Source organism: Pyrgilauda ruficollis, unplaced genomic scaffold (assembly GCF_017590135.1).
Source record: "Pyrgilauda ruficollis isolate IOZ18807 unplaced genomic scaffold, ASM1759013v1 scaffold391, whole genome shotgun sequence".
Classification (NCBI taxonomy): Eukaryota; Metazoa; Chordata; class Aves; order Passeriformes; family Passeridae; genus Pyrgilauda; species Pyrgilauda ruficollis.
Window position 1 is genome coordinate 1 of NW_024525390.1, and position 21,766 is coordinate 21,766.

The following is a 21,766-nucleotide window of genomic DNA, read 5'->3' on the forward strand; positions in this document are numbered from 1 at the left end:
ATAGCTCCCATGAAACAGAGAGACCTTACCAGAGTCCTGTAATCTCTAGAGTGTGGAGGGTGTGCAATTGCTAATTAGGAAAAAACAAACCAGTATCTACATTTCTGTGCTGCAAGCACAACTGAGAGGTTATTGTAAGATTGAGGAGGTGTGGAGATTTGTAGTGTCCATTAATATTGTGCTTTTGTAGTGTTCATTAAAATTGTTTTTTTTTTTAAAAAAGCAGAGACTCAAACTGGTGAAGAAGGCAGAGTTAAGTCAATGAAAAAGTCTTTTTTTTTCACAGCAGCGTTGTGAAAGCAGTTTATAAGGAACTATGATTGCGAGTTCACCTCTTGTAACTGCAGCTTATATTTCAAGTGTGTTAACATTTATGTGTAAGTTTCATAAAAATTGTTATTTTGCATTAAATTGTTGGTGCTGGCCCTCAGCATACTAAAATATAATAAATACTTTTTAAATGTTACTTGATAAAATTTTAGTGTTGTTTCATATTTTATAAAGCTGAACAGTTGTCTCTGAAATTATATGATAACTCATTAAATGTGAACAACGCAGAAGAATTGGATGTGCAGGTCAGAAAAAGATGTCTGCAAGACTACTGGAAGAAAGCAAAAGAAATTTTACACAGAATAAACTCGATTGAAAAACATCATGATGAGGTTGGCCTATTTACCAAAATAGGATGAAACTAATCACATCTTTCCGGAGTTTAAGGAGAAAGTAAAAGTAAATCCTTAAGACAATTTGAATGTGAGCAAAAAACCCAGGAAAAAACGTTGGATTTGTGTGAAACTACAACCTGCAACTTCTATCAGTATTGTAGATCAGACCGAGTTACAGGTGTGCAGAGAAGGGAGGCATCTGTATTGTATGAAGTGTTCTAGTGTACTGTAAACCCAGATTTTGTATGAGACAGAAAAAGAAGTTGATTTTATTTTTAATTGTTGGACATCCGTACCTATAATTTTAATATTTGCATGCATGAAATGCTCAGGGTTGTACGGCTGTAGGAACTGATTTAGTAATCTGCCCCAAAGGGTGGATATTATACATTCACTGGAACAAACATACAGCAGAACACTCAACATGACAAAGCCAGGGGCAGAGCTCAAACTCCCTCCTCTTGCAAAAAGCAAGAGCAGCACACCTTTCAAACAAATACAGGATAACACTTTTGGGCATGCTTTATATGACTTCCATCTCTTCTTTCTCCTTCTAGAATGATTCTCCTGAAAAAAAAAAAATCAGTTTTTTTTGGAGAGGAACTGTCTGCACTAAATGGGAAGGTATGAATTAGCATATTCAGCTTTTAAAAGGAAACAACTGCTCTTGTATATTTTCCAGGAAATCTATCTTTATTAAGATTTTGATACTGCATACTTCCAGCTATTTAACACTGATTTAAAATGCTGGGCTTTGAAACAGTGAATAATTCCCACTGATCTCAGTGGAAACTTGAAGTGATCAGTGATGGCTGCTCCCAAAGATCCTCTTCTGGGCATTTTATCCCAGAATGCCCAGAAATGAACCATACTAAACTGACTCATTCAGTGTGGCACAGAGCAATGTATAGACCTGACATATGTGCCTTTATCACCATATTGTAAGCTTTCATACATACTTACAGAAAGACACTTCAGAAAGTGCCAAAGTAAAGTCAGAAGTTCAAGTGACAGTCTCCTTCAGAAATCAGTGCAACTTCCTTTAACTTTCTTGCTTTAACTTGCTTTTCTTGCCTAATTTGCTGCAAATTGCCATTTAAGTCTCTTTCCTTTTCTCTTTCCTCTTACCTTTCCTTTTTCCTTTCCCCTTTCCTTCCTTTTTCCTTTCCCCTTTCCTTTCCTTCAGAATGTGTTAGTAGTAGAGGTAGGTAATGACTGAAGGAGGGGTGGAATGACATGGATTCTTTTCTCCCTTCTTTTCAAGTTAATACATATTACATATAAAATAATAATTAAATATGTTACTGTGCTGCCAGGTTTGTATGCTCTAATTTAATCCATTGACAGTTTGGTTTTCCTTTCAAACTTGAAGGATAATTTATTTTTTTATCTCTTTCAGGACATTATTGAGACTGGTAGAACAATGAAAGCTCTGCTTTCAAAAATAAAACACAAGAAACCAAGGATGGTAAAAATGGTAAGGTATAAGGATATAGCCACTAACTAACATATTCAAATCATTTGGGTGAATAGTCAGTGTATGCTGATAGGTGCTTGTTTGGCTTGAAGTTTGGGTGGGGAGCAAGCAAATGCAGGAAGTAATCCTTACCCTGCTGCTGAAAAAATAAGTGTTTCTTAAACTGGGAAATCTACCTGTGCACTACCATCTTCACTGCTCAAATTAATAAAAAAAGGTTTTATGTCTCTTTCCATGTAGCCCATAAAGTCTGATAGATTCCCTGTTTGTTACTTTATGTTTGAAGGAAATTCATCTCTTTCCATAGGTTTTCTAACACCACCTCAGTTGCCTCAATACTAGAATGGCAGCACTCTGAAGATTTCTTAATATCCTCAACTGTGGAAGTTTCCAGAATCTGGGAGTCTGTCAGCACTGGGAAGATGCCTTCAAGCAGCATTCTAGATTTGCTTTTAGTAGATCTCTAAAGAAATTTTGTGGACTATCCCTGTGTCTGTCAAGTAACCACAACGCTTTATAAAAACAGCTGCTTTAAGCATCAGTTATTCAGACAGTCCTTCTAGTGACTGCCAGGGAGGTTCTCCGTTTCTTCTGAAGTGCACAGGCAAAGCAAGAATAGATGTAATTTTGCAGAAGAAATTGTCCTTTTCTCCCTCCCTCCCTCCCCACTAAAATCATTCCCAGCCACTTGGACATGCTTCTCCCTTTGTGCTATTCTAGTGTGCTGAGGCATTCTAGTGTGCTGCCTGGAAGGACAAATACCTGAGACACAGGATTGCAGGGAACTGAATACAAAGTCAAGCCACTTGGACATAAAGACTGAACCTAGATCAGGGCCTTTGCTTCTCCCTCCACTACAAGGCTGAACACTACTTCTTTCTGTGCAATAATCTCACTGTTTTAACTTAAGTGCATGATTTTAGACGCTTATGGGGAGGCGTGGCAGAATGGAAGTCTATAGCTTAGAGGAAGACCAAAGGTTTTAAAAACCAACATTCTCTGCTCTGCCTTACAGCCTGCTCATCAAAAGGACACGTCAGAGTCCAGGTAACAGACCAGATGTAATGTAAGCAATTGTGGTTTTCTCGGTTTTTTTTTTTTTCTGTGTTTTCCAAAACACAGTCCTGCAATTTCACTTCAGGCAGCACATCTGACAACTGGCACCTGTTTCATGAAGGCCAAGAGAAATGGGGAGAAACTACATAAAAAGCTAATGACCAGCTATGCTATCCTGAGGCCTCATGACCACCTTCTTTTTTCCCCTGGTTGGCCTGAGTGCAGGTTTAGCAATTTGATAAACCAATTTAACTATTTAGATAGCAGAAACAGATCAAAACTTAACTGTGCTTTGCTTTGCTTTGCCCCTAGAGGACATTTGTTTTGACTCCACATTATTAAACTTGCCTTGTTTCCAAACTCAAAAGTCCTCCTGAATAACATTTAATCTACTTTCACTCAAGTAAAATCTCACTTCTTTTCTCTTCTCCCAGGTCTAACTCATAACTAGGTTTTAAACAATTATTTTCTTAATAGAAATCATTCTCTTAACACCTTAATTATATTACTGACTCATGGGAATGGTTTAGATTCTAACCTCTGTCATCAATTTACAGCTCAGATTCTTAAGGAAGCACCCTGAAGGAGACGATGCCTCTTACTCTCAGCTCAAGTATGTGTTGAATACCAACTGTGCACTTAAAGCTACTTACACCACTGAATTATAAAAATAACTGTTTTTACAGATACAGGCTTTGAAATTCCAGATAAATTTGTGGTTGGATATGCTCTTGACACTAATGAATACTTCAGAGATTTAAATTGAGTTGGTAATGCAATATAGGTGAAGAGGAAATGTTCGTGCTTCACCTTTTCATAATTGTACTCCTCAAGTCTCATGGCTCAGCCATGCTGCAGGACGTCCTGAACCCCCAGGATGCTGAGCAGCATACCGTCTGCGGCCCCATCTGGAAATAAAATAACTTGTCATTTGACTTTAATTGGATATTTGTCTGTCTTAGCTCAATCCTACGTTGCTCTTCTGTCACCAAGTCTTTAAAGCGGACCGAGAGGGCGCCAGGGCTGGAACGAGCGGGGACCGAGGCCTGCCCAGCGTCACCGCGGCGGGCCCGGCCCCGACGGTCGGGTGCCGCGGTTGCCGGGTCACCGCGAGCGCGGCCCAGCGTCTGTGACGGCGCCGCGGCCTCGGTTGCCGCAGAGCGCGCTCCGGGCTGGTTGATCTCAGCCTGGGCCCGTGAAACGGCACGGCTCAGCGATTCGCCAAGTGAATTGTTCGCAGAGATTAGTCTCTACGAGCGAGTCCTGAACTCGCAGGGCATTGGCCTCTGCGAGGGTGTCCTGAATTTCGTTTGAAGGTAAAGATTGACTCAAGTTGTACTTTTTGGGTTTGTCACATCTGTGAGATGGAGAATTCCAAAGGGAAATACAGGATGTGATAATGCCAGTGTTCTGGTGCAGCAGTTCAGTGGTGTGTACAGCTGAGAAAGATATATTGTCTACTGATTGTGCTTTTTTTTCACTGAAGAAATGCAACATTTCCTAAATATACTAGTCTATACAATTTCTCCTATAGTGATTACTTAAACTGCTTAAAGGTGAATGAGTTCTGTTCAAGTTTCAGTAGGTTGTTATGATCTGGTTATTAAAATTATTAGGGAGATGCCCCTGAATTAAGGTGCAAACGAGACCATATGCCAAAGTCAATAGTCTGGATTTTATGTAACAGTCAATGTGAGGAAGACAGAGAGAGAAATAGAGAAGGAGGTTGGGGAGGGGGTGAGAAATAGAGTAACAGATTAAGTAGAAAGTATCACCATTGTGTGGATCCCATGGCATACCATTAAATCTTCTCTGTGGTGAGGTCTTGCAAAACCTAAGACTCCAATGGATTCCTGCAAATTTGGGCAAGGTGGGACTGCTCAGGTACCTCCCTGGGGTGGGGCAAGTTGGACTCTGTCTCTTGCTACTTTCAGATAATCTAAAATCTTTTTCAGGGAAGGGTGGGCTTGGGTGGTCTCAGCTTCTTTATATACAGCTTTGGTGGTCGCAGCTTCTTCTGTCACAATGGGCAAAAAGTGCTTCATAACAATAGCCATAGCATTCCAGTCTCTCACAAGTCCTGTGAGGAGCAGCTGAGAGAGCAGGGGTTGTTTAGCATAAAGAAGAGGAGGTCCACTCTAGCTATTTTTAAAATAATATTTAAGCTATAGCTTTGTCTGTTCTAAGTATTATTAATGTTCAGATTTTTAGCTCCAGGTTTCAGTATGATCCATCTTTGAATTGCACAAGGTAGCCGTATAGTTCAAATAAAGTCCAACTAGAGGCCTAACAATACTAGTTACTTATGCCAAACAAGCACTCAACTACTTTCAAATAATACAAAAATTTTAGCACCAATATGTGCCTTGAATCTGCTATGGATTTTCAGAGTTCCATTGTTGTTCCTTCCAGTTTTGTTGAGGCATTGTCGCTCATCTGCGACATCCTCCCTTGAAAATGGCATCTGGATTGCCAAAAAATACACCGACATCTCGTCTTTTGTCCCGGGAAATGCTGAAATCTTTTACTGTGAGTACCCACTGGGGCTGTGTTGAGGCTGGAAGCTCCCCTGCTGTCCCTGCTCTCCCTGCCCCTGTTGTCCAGCAGCGCTGTGAGCCCCCAAACATGTCACATCAAATAATGGAGAAGCTAATGGGACATAGCCATGTGGTTGCAGTATGTGTATTCCACTCTTTGTTATTAATTTACTGATGCTAAGTATTTCAGAAGGAAGCTTCCAGGGCTTCCAGGACTGTCCTAGAGGCTGTGATCACAAGTTATTCACCAGTGCCACTTGTTCAAGAAAAGCTTTTCTGAACAAGCGCATCTCTGAGGCTCTAGCTGGTTTATTTTTGTCTTTCAGATGTTTCCCTCTAAGTTCCTGAGGGAAACGTTTCTCAGCATGAAGAAGAAGGCCAGCACTGGGGAGAGTATTCTGCCCAGAACTGGCCCATATGTAGACCTGAGTGAGACTCATCAAAAGGTAGCCTTTTCCTGCTCTTTTCCTTTCTGTTTAACATGATGTTTGAAGAGGATGTGTGCTTGTGACAGGCCTGCGTCCAGCAAAATACCTCAGTGTCCCGGTCCTGTTGTCATTGCAAACTGCTGGTAGTGGTGAACTGGGAGTCCTGATGTGCACTAAGCCAACACAAATGACCTCTGCTGCAGCTGCTGGGGTGTGCTGGAGTGTAGCTGCCATTGCTAAAACAACGTGGGGAAGGCTGGGGACACAAAGGCAGAAAATTGCCATTTGCCATTCTCCTGCTGAAGGTCTCCTCTTGCTTTGGTGTGGTCACCATCAAACGCTCAGGGTCAAAGGATTCCCTCCAGAGTGGCAGCGTTGGCCTTTGAAGGCCGAGTACCTGCAGTAATTACTTCATATTTACCAAAACAAATTGCATTAATGCTTTGGGTTGGAACAATGTGTTGGGACCCTGACGGGGTGTTAGATTTTGCAGGCTGCCAGATGTACAGGAGACTCGCCCTGGGCAGGGGGGAATGTCTGTCAGTGCCTACTTAGTGGTGTGTTTAAAGCTGCTTTTCTGGCAGGACTGGCTCAGTATAAAGCACAGTCCAAAGGGGCAGGTGACCGAGGTGGGCTGTTGAGCAGGAAATTGGCAGCAAGAGACATGGAACAAGCAGGTTAAGGATTGCCCTGGAGAGGGGCCTTGGGAACACCTCAGGGAAGGGCACAACTAAGGGACAGTGTGCTGCAGCCACTCCCTTCAGCAGACTGTGTCTCTGTGGAGTCACACGGGAGAGCTGCTTGTGTCTCTGCAGTGACAGCAGTGTGGCTGGAGCAGGCAGACAAAGCAGGGCAGAGTTTTCTCAAAGCAATGTCTCTGCTCCAGAAGCATTTGCTTGTTCTTGTCACATCACTCCAGACGTGCCTCTGCAATGGTATGAAATAAGATAGCAATAATGACAAGAAAGCACCCATTTAAAGTACATGGAAAAAGGAGATGCCAACTCTACTTTTACCCCAGTTGCTGAGAAAACAACTGAACCTTATCCTCATTCAGTATTCACCTAATTTGTCTTTTTATTTTCACCTCATTTGTCTTTTTATTTTTGCCTTTCCCTCTGTTTGAAATGCACTAACTTTTAAGTACAATTAAAGGGGACAAAATCATCAAAGCAAAAGAAAACTGTTCATTAGTAATGATTCAGCTGAGCCGGGTGTGTCTCCCTCCCTGACAGCTGAGGACACACACACCCTCCGAGAAAATGGCAATCTTTCTATCCCCTCTGTACCCAGCCAGGGTGGTCCCTGTCCCCTTTTCCATTGGATGGGTACTCATCCAGGAACTTCCATTCTCTACCAACCACCAACTTTTCTGTCCCCTCCCCTCTCCTCCTACTTCCTTTTGGTCTGGTCTTCAACCCTGTCCCTCTCACTGCAACACCCAGGCAACCAACCTGAACAAATCCAAATCACAAACAACACACAGAACCAACAAATTCCATTATTTTGCTTAGTAACCTTTTGGCTTCAGCAAAATTATCACCTCATCTCACACCTCCTCTGGTACTGTTCTCTTCTTACTGATGTCCAAGTTGTAGAGCAAAAAAGATATTTGCAGTTGTGTGCCTCGCGTTCCCTGTCTCAGAGCAAAGGACATCCCAAAATGGTTTCCCATGGAGTCTCCTGTAAATTCATGGGTTTTACTTACTCTGTGAGTGCTCAGTCAGTGCCCCAGAGCTCTGTGACCACATGGGTACAGGGCTGTGCTTAAGGTAAGTGTTGCCTGGCATTCTGGAGAAGGAAACCTGAAGAAATACATGTCCAAAGAGCAGTTTGGCTTGTAGGCTTGTAGGCTGGGCAGATGTGCTCACCCAGAGCCTGTACTTCACTGGGGATCAGTGTAAGATTCTCCTTCATGAACCTTCCTTCCAGCAGCTGAACCTCTCTGTGCTCTCCCTTTCCTCTCCAGTTGCCGTCAGCTCCCCCGAAACAGAGCTTGTTTCGGGTTTCCCCACCAGAGGTGGTATTTCAGGACTTCGTCCCTCATGAGGTCTCTGAGATGTCACTGTCTCTCATTAATAAAGGCAAGGTAAGTGCTGGGACGTGAAACTTTAACACTGTGCTGGAAGAGGAGAGTGGTGTAATTCCCATAGTGTACAGCAAAGCAAGTTATCTGCTGCAGCACATGCAGAAGAAAATGTCTCAGCACCTTTGTTCTGCAAGATGGTGGAAATCTTCCTGTACTGGGAACTGTCCCCTGATTTTGGCCATGCATTGATGGTATCTATCCCAAAGGAGTTTCCTTCTCTTGAAAGCTCTGGATTGATAGGAATGTTGAGGCCCATACAGTTCTTACCTGCTCTCATGCTTTGCCTTGAGTCTATACCACATTCTGTGTCTCCTTGGTTAATCTTGGCTTCTGGTAGGAATCTCTGCCTCTCTCAGCCTGTTTGGCTCCCTTTGTGAAGCTCACAGTCAAAGCTCAGGGGCTGAATCTGCTCCACTTTATGCTGGAATCACTTATCATTAATGGCATTGGCACTGCAGGAAACATGTTCTGAAAGAGCCCTGGAATCAGGCTGATGTAGCAGAAGCAGTAGGAGGCTTTTAGGTGCCACTTCAGGCTCCTGCTAAGCTTCATCCAGCTCTGCTCAGGTTTTCCAAAAGCAACATGGTGCTCTGTTTTTCCTTTGGAGAACGACAGCACATCCAAAGTCATGTGCTCCTGGAGGTTTTCACTTTCACTTGAAGAAATTGTGAGTGTTTTGCAGTTTCCCAAGAGAGTTGAGAGGGAAAAAGTTGAAAAATGTCAGCACTTGTGTTCCACTGTAAAGAGGAATACTGAGACCATTTGAATTTCAGTCAGGAAAACATTTTCTCAAATGAGGCTTGTGCCAAGAGTGGGCTGGTGGGAAGAGACAGGAGGGAGTCAAAATCATCTGGTTTAGACTTTTGGAGAGCATTTTGGTGCTCAGGGGTTGATAGAAAATGCTAGAAAATTGCTAGAAAATGCATGTTTGCTGTGTCTGTGAATGCCAGAGGGCAGAACCTGGCCTGCTGGCTGCAGGCAGGAATGCCCAGCAGCCCAGCTTGCCTGCACGGGCAGCAAGAAGCCCTGGAGAGCCAAGATTGGCTTTTCATACTGGAACCACACTGTCAGTCAGTGCTGGTCATGTTTCTCCAGGCAGAAAATGCCTTTGAAGCCCATAGTCCATAGGCACAGCCTGTCTGTGTTTCTGTCACTTTTGGCAAGCTGATTGCTCTCATGGTTTTATGATTCTTCCTTGCTGCTTTACTGCCCATTTTAAATTCTCTTTGTCATCTCCTTGTTTCAGAGATTGTCTTGCTGTGTTCCTTCTTTTGCTTTTCAGGTTTGCTTTTATTCCCAGTAAGGCCACAGTGTTTGGTCTCCTCTCTTGCTGGTCTGCCTGCCTGACCTTATCCCCAGAACGTGTTCTGAAATGTGTTCTGAAACAAACCCAAACCTGATCTGCTAGAAGGGAATTTCTTCCTTCCCCCAGGACAATGTGCTGGTTTGCTTTCAGGTAGCACATTCCCCCTCTGGACCATGGCTACATGGCTGTGTGCAGGCAGAAGCCAGCAGGTTTTTTGGCCCTGTTGAATATGCAGATGACTTGGTTGAGGTGCTCTGTCTCCATCCTGCTGGTGCTGACCTGCTTGGCCCTTCCTTGCCACCAGGCCCTGCCCTACTGCTCCTGGCCAAAATGTTGGACCCAGAGAGAAGGGATTCAAGTTCACCGATGTGAATTATGTGCCTGTACCTCCCCAGCTGAAAGTGCTTTGGAAAAGGGGCCAAGGAGGGATGACACCAGGGCATGGACAGGTCTCCTCTCGTCCTGTTTCCACAAGTGGCAAAATCATCATTTCACGTCTTTCCTGCAGACTCCTCAGGTGGTGAAGGTCTCCATGGAGAGCTCACCTTACTTCCAACTCATGGGCTCCAACGATGCGTACCGTGTTGTGCTGCCGGGCGCGTCTGCCCCTGTGCGCATCTGCTTCACCGCCAACAAGAACAAGGTGAGACTGGAGGAGCCAAAACAGAATTTTCTCCAAAACCACCCTGCGCTCTGGGTGCAGCCCATTCCATGCTGTGAGCTTGGCTCCAGGCCATGGGCAGGCAGCCTGCAGCAGCCAGTCACAGCTTGGCACATGCTGTCAGGCACTGCACCCAGGCCTGACAGGCTCAGCTTCCCCTCCGTCCACGTTTCTGAGCATTCCCAAGGGAAGATGCACAGGGGACGATATGAAAATGACACAGGGGTGTTGACAATGACATATTCAGCCATCTCTAGGTACAGTGGAAGGAGCTTAATTATTATGGAAAATACTAGAGGAACAAAGGTCCGAGAGCTTTCCTCCTTCCTGACTGCAGCAGCTTCCCTGCCTCCCCCTGGGCTGGAGCAAAGACGATGTTTTTTTACACCCTCTGTTCTCCAGCCATGCAGCTGTACTGTCTCAGAGCACAGCTGACCATGGTACAGCTGCAGGGCCAGGGCAGAGGATGTGCTGTGCTCGTGAGCCCAGCCTGGCACAGGCACACTGGGCTCTAGGTGCCCTTGGTCAGCAGGAGGTTGCTGAGCTGCAGGGGACTTGGACACCTGCCTGCAGGAGCTGGTGTAGGGCAGGTTCAAGCTGCAGGCAGAGCTGTGAGCCCAGAGCCCATGGCAGTGACACTGCTGTGGCTCTGTCTTCATGCCTGTCCCTGTGCTTGCTCTGTCAGCTGGCACCCTTTCTGTGCCAAAGATGCTTTTCCATGGAGGTTTGAACACCAGTGCTGAGGCCCTGGCAAGTCTGATCTCAGTGCTGGGATCTGGAGGCTTGTTCATACGAAAGGGTTTAGGACCTGGCATGGAAGGGAGGAAGCTTTGCAGGGAAACAAAGAGAGGCTCTTTCCAACAGCATCCTGCTACCTCTTAGCACTGTTCTTCTCCTGACTTGCTTGGAGAGGCAAAGTTAGAGGGGAGTTCTGAGACAGCTGATGTTTCTACACCAGGCCAGAGGTGCAGGATCTCTTTGGGTGCAGCTGTTCTCTCATCTTCCTTTTGCTGCTTAGAGTCAGTTTAACACTCTGTCCTATTCTCAAAAAGCAGTAATATAGAAACCTAAAGAGGAGTGTCCTGTGTTCCCTATCTCCCATGTTCCTTAGAAGGGACTTAGGAATTATTTAACATCATTAAAATTTAGAGTAAAAATTATGGTGGCCTAGGGTAGTTCTCTGTGTGACCCAAATGACACAAGAGCTTAATGCCACGGAGATAGGTTTTACAAAGTGCACTGGTGCCTTTAAAATGTGACATATTGATAGAACTTAGTGTTCATTTTAGGGTGGGATAGGTAAATTGATGCCCTTGAAGGATTATAGAAAATGCCATGGGGATGGCACTAAATGCCCTGTGCTGATCTTGTTTCTTTTCCTGCAGGATTATTCCCATAGACTCATCTGCACAACTGCAAGGGAAAGGATAGTTGTGCCAATTCGGGCCATCGGTGCCCGAGCCATCCTGGACTTCCCTGACCAGCTGGACTTCTCCACGTGTCCGGTCAAGTACAGCACCCAGAAGACTCTGTTAGTTCGCAATGTTGGTAACCGGGCAGCTCGTTACCGTCTGAGCACCCAGAGGTGAGGCAGCTTATCTCTCCTTGTGCAAAACACCTTTGGGTCATAACAGTGTAGGGAAAGAGCAACAGAAGGAAGCAGAGCATCACAGCTGCTGCCCTGCATCCTTTGAGCTGTCTCTGTCCCAGACTTCTCTGTCTCTGGAGCGTGCTGGAACATGTTAGTAGCTGGCTTGCACCCTCCTGAGCACAAGCAGCTTCTGAAATGCTGACTCAGCACTGTCAGCCAAATAGACCCATTCTCTGGGAGGCCACAGGCACGTGGCTTTCCAGTGCTCCTCTCATGAGATGCCCACCATGAGCTGTGCTGTGGGCAGCCAGTGCAGTTCCTGTTTCTTAAAGCTGATCTCATTTCCCTTGTCAGCTGAGGGCATCAGTCACCTCTTCTGTTCCATGATGAACCTTTGAAAGCCAGTTTAAAATTTCAAACAGATTATTTAAATCTCTGAATAAGGTTGTGCCCCTTTCATTGAGGTTTCTTTTTAAACACTCTGAAGTTCCTGTGTTTCTGCTGGTTTTTTTTTTTTTTGGTTGTTGTTTTTGTGTTTTGTTTTTTGTTTTTTTTTTTTTTGTGTTAAATGTTTGCCAGAAGATTATGAATTCTTCATTGGGAACTTTTCATGAAGGTTGAGCTCCTGTAATGCCTATCACTATACCACATGCCCATAGGTACATGCACAGGTGTATAGGAAATATGAGACATTTAGTGAATATGTGAAAAGCAATTGGGCTGACTTAGAAGATAAAAGTATAGAATAACTTTTGCTGGAGGGGACCTCTGGAAATCGTCTGAGCAGACACACTGCTCATAGCAAGACCAGTGTCTGGGGATTGCTAGGTGTCATCGGGAGATCTGGACCTGTCTTTAGATGCCATACAAGGAAACAAACATACAAATGGACCCAGTTAAAAAGCAGAAGAAAACAACCTATTAAAACCCCCTCCATACCTTATCTTTTCTGCCTGTCCAGTGCAGTAGTGATTCATTGAAAGGATGGATCTAACAGGATGAGAACTATCTTAGGGAACAGCTCACAATTAACAGATAAAAGCCCAAGACTTAGCTTGCCAGCCCCATCTCTTGGCAGTGGTTTTCATTTGGCTATTACAGTGTGTCAGGGATGTCTCCTTCACAGCTCTTCTATCTGGGAAGATAGATCTGGGCTCAGGGAACAGCTCAGTGATGTTGGCAGAAATTCAGAGGAGTAGAGCTTGTGTCCTTGGGTCTTGGGGAGTCAGGTCTGTGTGAGATATGACTGCTACAGCAGTAACAGAGGAGTCTGGTGGGTACAGCCCAGGGATGTAAGAGATGCAGGGGCTGAATTGCAGTCAGTTTTTCAGTCCTGACAACTGAGTCCTGAACTTGGCTGGATCCTCTTCTCCTGGTAATTTGAAAATAAGAAGACACCTTCTTTCTCAGGCAATCCCTGAAGTCACCCCCAGGAGTGTTATTCCCATCCTGCCATCTGAGGCAGGAGCATGTAACATGGGGCAGAAGTGGGAAGGGAATGGAATGGAAAGTAGCACTGAAGCCTGGCCAGGGATTCCCCTAACTGGCAGCTTCTCTATTCTGATGAAATTTCTGGCAAAAGACTAAGAAAAGAATCCTGTGCCTTGCCCACACCAGGCACTGAGCCCCAAGCCCCAGCAGAGAGCTGCAGCAGTCCTGGCATCAGCCCTGGGACAGATGCAGGAGCTCTGGGGCTGCTGGGACCTTGTCTTTCCTCCCCTCCCTCCAAAGTCTCACATCCAGCACATAAACAATGCAGGCCCAAGGCTTCTCCATCAGCCAGGAGTGATGTTCCCACTAGTGGGAATGGGAACAGGTCAGGCCCATATTTGCAGCAATAGGTCCTTAATGAGCTGAACCTGAAGCAAGTTCATCAGCTGTCACTACTGACATGAATTAAGTTCAGCTTGCCAGATGTTCTCTTTATTTTTGTGTGTGCTGCATTCATCACCAAACTGCCCAGAACACACTTTTAAGTGATTCCATCTGACTCTCTCCAATGCAATGGATTTCTTGCACACCTGTCCCACATGCTGCTTCTCCATTGGCTTGTCATAGACCCTTTTTCTATGTTGCCCTCTACACATAAATTTAGTTTCTGTCTAATACCATTTTCAGGCCCTCAAGTTCCTGGGTAGTGACAAATAAAGACAAATTTTTCCTCGTCCCCATTTCCCAGGCCATTCATGCTGCTGCAAACCTCTCACATCTATCTCCCATTTGATGTCTAGACTGAGGAATCCCATTCAGTCTTCATACAGAAGCTGTTCTGTACTTATTAATCTTTCCTTTGTCCCTTTTAAATTCAATTTGAAATGCTTCAGCTTAGTTTTTGAGAGCAGAACAATATAAAATATTTTAAGACTGATGTGGCTGTGGATTTGGACAGGGAAATGATGATGATGATTTTCATGGTGTTCATTTTATAGTGATTTGTCATATTGCAGAGCCAAGCTGGTTGTGTTTCCTTACTTGTTTCCCCTGCTGCTGTGGGCTGTCACTTCACTTGTTCCTCTGGGCCTCCTTTTGCTGCCCACATGCCCCCAGGCTTATTTGCTTGTCAGCAACAAGGGATGCAGGGGATCAGGAGAGACAGGATTCTTTTGGGATGCCCAGGGGAGACCCTAGGCAAGGCAGGACTGAACAGGGCTCCTCAGTGTGATCTGAGTGTGTCACCTGAGCGCATCTGACAAATCTCACTGTACACACTGTCACCTTGGGGCCAAAGCTCTACAAACACACTCAGAAATAAGGTGTTTAAGGAGCTGCTCAGGACATCCTCACGCTCTACACACAGAGCTGTCAGGATGTGATAAATGATCCACAGAACTGCTAACACAGCTAAAAACTGTGACACTTCCTTCTGCGACCTGTGGTTTGCTTTGTTCCTTGTGCTTCCATCAGCAACTGAGCTGAGCAAAGACTCCCCTTTGCTTTGTTCCAGGTGAAGAAAGTATCAAGACAAACCTCTGCGGAGAAGCTGTAGATGTCAATGTTGGGTTGAGCACAAATTCCATGGAGTTTGAGAAGGCTTTCATCACCACATCAAACCACACCACTGTGTTCATTGAAAACAAAAGTAACATCACAGCCCACTTCCAGTGGAAGACTTTTCCTACTGAGGAAGATGAGAATGAAGAGAAGAAGAGGTTGGTTTGAAAGATACATTTCAGTGAGATATATGGCCCAAGACTAAAACCAACGTGTGGCCTCAGTGGGGTGTTGGTGCTTTTGAATGGTTTAGACCAAGTAAACCATCCCTGGCACCAGCAGGGTGTGTGTCCCTGGGCTTCAGGATCTCAGCACTTAGCATTCCAGTTCCATTTATACTCCAACCAGGAATGGCATTTTGGGAAGAAAAGGTTGATTGCAATGATTGGATTTCCTCAAGTTCTAATTGGGCTTTTGCCTCTCTAATCTTCTTCCTACATGACCTGGCAACATCCTTAAATAGCTCCTGATTTGCCAACCCCTCTTTCCAAAGGTGATACACCCTCTTTTTTTCCCTTAGTTCCTTCAAGAGCTCCTTGCCTATCCAGGCTGGTTGTCTTCCCCATCAGCTTGTCTTTCAGCACACAGGGACAGTTTGTTCCTGTGCCTTCAAGACTTCTTTCTTGAAGTGTGTCCATCTTTCCGGGACCCCTTTGTTTTTAAGGGCTGTTTCCCAAGGCACTCTCCAAATCAGTCTCTTGAATAGGCCGAATCTGCTCTCCAGAAGTCCAGAGTGGAAGTTTTGTTGATGCCCATCCTTGTTTCACCAAATATTGAGAACTCTATTATTTCACAGTCACTGCACCCCAGGCAGTGGTGAACAGATGAAGTTCATTTAGTTATTAGGGAATCTCCTTGTGATATCCAGTGCCTGGATCCCAGGGAGGCAGCACACTTCCCTGTGGAATAGATCTGGTCAATATACAGGGCCCTCAGTTCATCTTAGAAGGGAGTCACCTACTACCACTAACCTTCTTTTCTTCTTAATACTTGAGGCTGTGATCTGTCTGGCAGACCAAGTGCAACTGGGAGACTCTCCAGACAGAATTTTTTCTTTAGTGTCATCTGCCTGACCCTCTGGAGCCAGGGCCTCATACAGTTCTGTCAGGGCACCTGGGTAGGTGACGGGATTTTATTACCTCCCCAGGAGAGACCCATTTCCATTCCCCACTGTCTCTTAGGTCTTCTCCTTCTTCCTGATAACAAGAAGGGCAGGGCTGCTCTGGCTTCTGCTGAGCTTCTCTCAGGGTTGGATGGGTGTTTATTTATTTTTCGTTCTCCCTAATGCTCCTCAGCCTTTCCTCTTCTTCCTTAAGTTCTGCTACCGGACAGAGCAGATAATTCAGCTGCTCACACCACACACAAGTGTCTTTCACACTATCCTCTGATACTAACAACAGGTTCAGACCCTCCCTGCAGCCAGGGGCCTGGACAGCTGCGTCCTTCCTGGGGGGTTCTGTTTGAGTTAGTACACTCCTGCTGGCAGCAGCAGCAGCAATGGCTTTTCATCAAGGTTAAACCATTGCTGGGAAAAAAAAGAAGGCAGAAAGAAGAAAGGAAGAAATAAAAAAAAAGTCTCGCACCTCACAACCAGCCAATAGACACAACCCACTACACAAGGAGGGTGGGTGGCTGCACCCTTTCTGCTCAGTCTGCTTGCACAAACTGCCACACAAAAACTGAAAAATGCCGTGCCAAAACTGCTGGGCCAGAACTGCTGTGGCAAGCCCCTGTTTGCTGTGGGCCAGGTCGCTCACACTCCACAGAGCCATTTTAAATTGCCTGCAAAGGACCAGGAGGTCGACCTGCTTGAATGGCTGGTGAGAGGATCCTTTAGTGCCCTGGGCTTCTCGGTTTTCCACTGCTCTCTATCTCCTCACACAGTGACTTCCATACAAGCTCTGTGTGTTAAAATAAAAGCCCATGACCTTCTCTGGCTACTTCCCTGGGCTGTTTATTTCCATTTTTTCCCCACTTTCCTGCCTCAGCCTGGACCCCAGGTGATCCACTTTCCCTTCAGAAGCAACTACGTTTCCCCAGCATAAACTTCAATCTGGTTTTGGATTTTTTCCAATTACATCTGTTTTTATGGCAGTCTGTGTCCTAGACTGTCACTAGGGCATTTTGTTCTTCCTTACTTCCAGTCATAGGAATGGTTTTAGTTCCAAGGCCACTGTCCTGCTGTCAGAGAAGCTTTTGAGATCTCAGACCATGGACCAGAGGTGGCTGAGCCCCACTGAGTCCAGGGATTTTGTAGAAGGAGCACCCTAAGCCAGCACCTGCTTCTGTCCCTGTGTGGGAATTGTCACCTTGCAGCTCTCAGTCTGTGGAAATAGAACACAATGCTGAGTGTCAGAAGGTGAGGACTTTGGCAGGACTTTGGCAACAAAGTTGTGTGCTACTGGGCCAGGTAGCTTGGCAATTGCTGCCTGGCAATTTGCTCTTTATGAGCTTTGTGCCTTCACTGAATGGATTTCAAAGCTCCTCTAAGTGCATGGGAAGGAAACCACAGAATCATGGTATGTTCAGGATGGAATGGACGTTAAAGATCGTCTAGTCCCCTCCCACTAGATCAGGTAGCTCCAAGCCCCATCCAGCCTGGCTTTGAACACTTGCAGGGCCAGAACCTCACCCCTGGGGAATCTGCCCCAGTGTCTCACCACCACCACAGTAAAAAATTTCTTCCTAATATCTAACCTAAATTCCCTTTCATTCAATCTATACCCATTACGCCTTGGCCTGTCACTACAGGACATCAGAGATGTTTTAAACTCAGCAGACTGGTGGCTAAAATTGGAAACCAGCCCAAGGAATGGGTTAGAAATTAGAAGTCAGCCCCAAGGGATATCTCCTGAGGGAAGAGAAGGATCTATATCTTCTCCTGCATCATCAGGAGTTAGTTGCATCCAGCTCAGAGTCAGGGACTAGCATTGAGGCAGCCTGGAAAATAAAGTATAACAGAGGGAATGATTGTACTGAAATGGGCATCTCTCCCCAGGCCGTGAGAGCAGGCTGCCCCTGCACCTCAGAGGTGAAGGCCAAGAACTCTTGGTTGAATTCAGCTGTCATACACTGGACCTTGACAACATTTTTATCCACACCCCCCAAGTCTGTGAGGTGAGCAGCAGGGGCTGGGTTGGGTCCTGATGGCTCCTGAGGCAGCAGCAAGCCTGGTGGAGCTGTGGAATTCCTGCCAACCTGGGCAGTTGTGAGCAGGGAATATTTGATGTACTGGTTAAACCTGGGGGGGTCAGAAAGGTGTGTCTATTTTTCATGAAGCCCCAGTCCCTGCTTTTGGGCAGCCTTCCTTAGGGATCAGCTGGGAGGCTTCCTGCAAAACAGCCCCTTGGCACATGAAACCAGCACTGGGTCCAAAAGCTGCATGTTCAGAGGCTTTTGTGGCAGTGCCAGACACAAGGCACCTTGGGACTGGGCTGTTCAGAGGCAGCTGGAACAAACTGGCTGTGCTTGAGCTTCAGTCCACTGCAAACAGCTTCCAGTCAAGTGTCTCCTGCTTACTCCTGGAAGTCACAGGAAAGCCATCCAGCCTCCTGGCTCAGTGCTGGCCCTTGCAAAGGGCTTGGGAGTTCTTTCCCTTGCTGACCAGTCCTTCACCACACTTCAGCCTGGGTGCATCTCTGGCTCTAGAATGAGAAAAGTGTTCCTGGGAATAAAGCACAGGATTTTTCTACCTATTTGCCTCCCCCCTTGTATTTTTTGGCATCTGCCATTCAGCAGCACAAAGCATCTTCTGTCTTTTCTGGCTGTTCATTGCATCATTAGACAATAACTCGCAAGAAGGGAAGATTCCACATGTATTTCCACTTTGCTTTCTTGCTGCTGCAGGTGAAACTGATTAATCAAGGAGCTATTGATGCTCCCTTCACCTATATCCCTTCAACCACAAATCTGGACTACTGCTTCAAGTTTGAGCCCAAGGAGGGCATCATTGCAGCAGGTGGGACCCAGACTATCCAGGTCTCCTTCAGTCCCACCATGTTGGGGTGCTTTGAGGAAGAATTCCACTTCAATGTGGCTGGATCTCCTATTCCTGCAATCCTGACCATCAAGTAAGGACCCTGGGATCTTGGTGGGCACATCTGTAGCTGTCTCTGGGACATGCCCCACCTACCTCATTTTGGGGTTGAGCAGAGAGAAAAGGTGTTTCCTGAGGTCTTAATCTCTGCTCTGATCCTGGCATTGCCTTAGTGTGAGGATGCCTCCTGTCCTGTGTGGTACCTGGGAGCTGAAATGACTCCTCCCTGCAGGAGTGTCCCTATGCTTGGGCCATGGCAGCTTTGGGCAGTAGCTGCTCCGGGATGTCCCACCTGAACACCCAGCAAGGCCCATGGGCTGGTGCCTGGTCCAGCAAAAGGGAGAAGGGTGATAATAGAGGAGGCAGAGCTCAGTGCTCTGGACCACAGCAGCATGAGGCCTTGTCCCTGCTAGCCTGAGCCATGTGCTGCTAGGATAATGTGGTGGAAGCAGGAGAGCTGATGCTGGCTGCTCTGGAGCTTTGGAGCTGGGCTGCTGCTGTTGGAGGCACTGGGTCAAGGCAGTAAAGAAATTAAAGCAATCTGCAGTTGATTATACCAATGAGATAAGGAAGATGGATTTAAAAGAACAAGAAAGTTATTACTTAGCAAGAGAAACGTGGTAAGTAGGTCTGCCCATAGTGGGGAAACAAGCATGCTGGCTGTGTTTTTGGAGGAAAAGTGCTGCTTTTTTATTTTGGAAATCAAGAGGGAACCTTTCACCATCAAAGAATCGATTCTCCTCTGTCCCTCCCCCAAACTTGGTCATGAGATGTTATTGCATAAGCAGCTTTCTTCTTGAGCAAAGGCAGATGTCTCTTGTTGAGATGTGTAGAGCAGAGCCAGGGGCAGTCCTGTGAATACAACAGAAGGCACAGGTCACTGGGCCTTGATTTTTAACCAATGCTCCCTGCCCAGCCTCAGCTCCCACTGCACAGCGCCCTCGGCATCACGCCACAATTCCCAAAAAACCCCAAATGGAAAAGCCCATCCCCAGGACCAAAACCCCTATCCCCCTTCCCAGACCAGGGGAGCATTCACTATGAACCCTAAACCCATAATAATGAAGTTCATTAACTTTTTAAGAAAACTAATTGCCTTTTCTGAGCTGCTTCTTCCCCATCCTGCATCATCACTGAGGCATTTCTTAAGTTGCCTTTTGAATAAATAAAACAAGAAAGGCAACAGGTATAAATATGGTTCTAAATCAGGACGTTCATCCTATTTAATCTGATTTCATTCCTGAAGTCTCTTCAGCTGAAGGCAGCTGTTGTACCTTTGCTTCTTTTTAACTGTTGACTGTTGTCTGCATGTGGTGACCTCAGTCTCATTTGAGGTTTTGACATCTGTGTTTGTCCTTTGTGTACCTTTCTTGCCTCCCTGCTGGAGTCACTGCTGGAGCTGGCAGTGATCACTTTGATGGGCACAGAGATGCTCTGGGCTGAACCTGCAGTTGTTTTGTCTCCCCATCTGTGTTCCAGTGACTCTTGGTGAGCAGGCCCAGGGAGAAGACTCCTCCCCACAGAGCTGGCCAGCCCAGCCAGATGTCCACTGCAGAGCAGGTTGTGGCTGCTCTCCGGGCTCTGCAGGACATCCCCAGCATGTGTGGCTGTATCTCTGGCTTTCCAGGATGGAAAGCAAATCTCAGAGCTAAAGTGGGGTAAACCCTTGCAGGCAGCAATCACAGTGAGCAGCAAGGGTGTGATGTCCCCATTTGTTGGGTGAGGTGGGACATGGTTCCTAATTGCTAATCTCAAAGCAAGGATTGGGTTTGCCCCCAGTTGAGTGGGCTCTGAGCTGTCTCGTGCTCAGTCTGTTTGGCCCAAACCAAGAGATGCCTTAAGGATCCTGCAGAGAGAAGCTGCATTTGGGTGCTTTGCATCACGTTGTAGTTCCTGATTCCATCCTCACTTTCTTTTGCTGTAGCTTCTTCTCAATGGCAGCTCACTGTTTATATATGTTGAAAATGGTGAAAGTGTTGGCAGGCTTAACAGGGAATTTTACAGCTTGAATTTTCGGAGTAAATGCTCGGTCTGGGTGCACACTCATCACTGAGAGATAACTGGTGCTGGTTTGAGGCAGCTGAGGGAGCTCCTCCCCATTACAAAGAGATAAGCTTGCAGTGTTCAGCAGGACTAGGAGTGGGCATTTTTAAGGCTGCAGTCTGGAATCAGTATCAAAGGGAATTAAGTGATGATTAATTCCTCCTGCAGCTTCTCGGTTCAGATAATAAAGAGCTCAACTCCAATCCCACTTTCATCCTGCCGGGATATTCACACCAGGAGTCGTGCCATAATTGGTGCCTAAATGGTATTTGCATCCTTTTCCTAGGCTTTCCCTACACCCAGCACTGTCGCCTCACTAACAACTCCGTGGTGCCCGTGACGTTCAAGCTCCGCATGTCGGACGATGGCACGCAGCCGGCCGTTGATAGTATTGATCAAATACGCCGCGACGGTGACCTGTCCTGGAGGAAGGGAATTAATTTTTATATGGAGCCAAGGGAGTTCACAATGAATCCCAGACAAGGGACCATCCTTCCCCAGGGACACCAGGATATCGAGGTACAGGAAGAGTCCAGCCAGGGCTTTAGCTCTGGTGCCAGCATTGTGTGAGTGAGAGATCTGCACTGGCGTGAGGCCTCTGATAGCTGGGTTACTTGGGATGTTCCTCAAGGAGGGCTGTTTTATTTCCAAAATCGTACACTGAGATCAATACCATATGGTCAAGTACTGAAGCCGTTCTTGTGATTTGAGAGTGATTTCTTTGATTGCAAGTGGGCAGAGCAAGGATGAGGACAGAAGGTGGCTGTTAGAGAGATGTCATTGTATAAAACAGTTTGCTTTTCTTCTTGGTCTCATTTCTGTTCTCCTGGGGAGCAGGGATCGCCAGTGGAGACAAAAAACTGCAGCCATGAATTGCACAGCACCT

The 21,766-nt window shown here is 46.1% G+C and overlaps 1 protein-coding gene and 1 long non-coding RNA gene across 2 annotated transcripts in view; both read left to right on the top strand.

The window, feature by feature from the left end:
- Positions 1 to 1,220: 1,220 nt before the first annotated feature.
- LOC121358500 lies at positions 1,221 to 4,092 on the top strand. Its single transcript, XR_005955890.1, has 3 exons — positions 1,221 to 1,289; positions 2,065 to 2,142; positions 2,450 to 4,092. It is a non-coding gene; the product is annotated as an uncharacterized LOC121358500 (long non-coding RNA).
- A 2,008-nt stretch (positions 4,093 to 6,100) lies between these two features.
- The window catches only part of LOC121358501 (hydrocephalus-inducing protein homolog), a 57,671-nt gene continuing 42,005 nt past the window's right edge, over positions 6,101 to 21,766 (top strand). Inside the window, 10 exon segments of the mRNA XM_041476732.1 lie at positions 6,101 to 6,181; positions 8,133 to 8,252; positions 10,067 to 10,201; positions 11,605 to 11,804; positions 12,470 to 12,483; positions 14,755 to 14,959; positions 15,861 to 15,918; positions 18,648 to 18,871; positions 20,334 to 20,455; positions 21,167 to 21,399. Of these exon segments, the coding sequence (XP_041332666.1) occupies positions 6,101 to 6,181; positions 8,133 to 8,252; positions 10,067 to 10,201; positions 11,605 to 11,804; positions 12,470 to 12,483; positions 14,755 to 14,959; positions 15,861 to 15,918; positions 18,648 to 18,871; positions 20,334 to 20,455; positions 21,167 to 21,399 (1,392 nt within the window).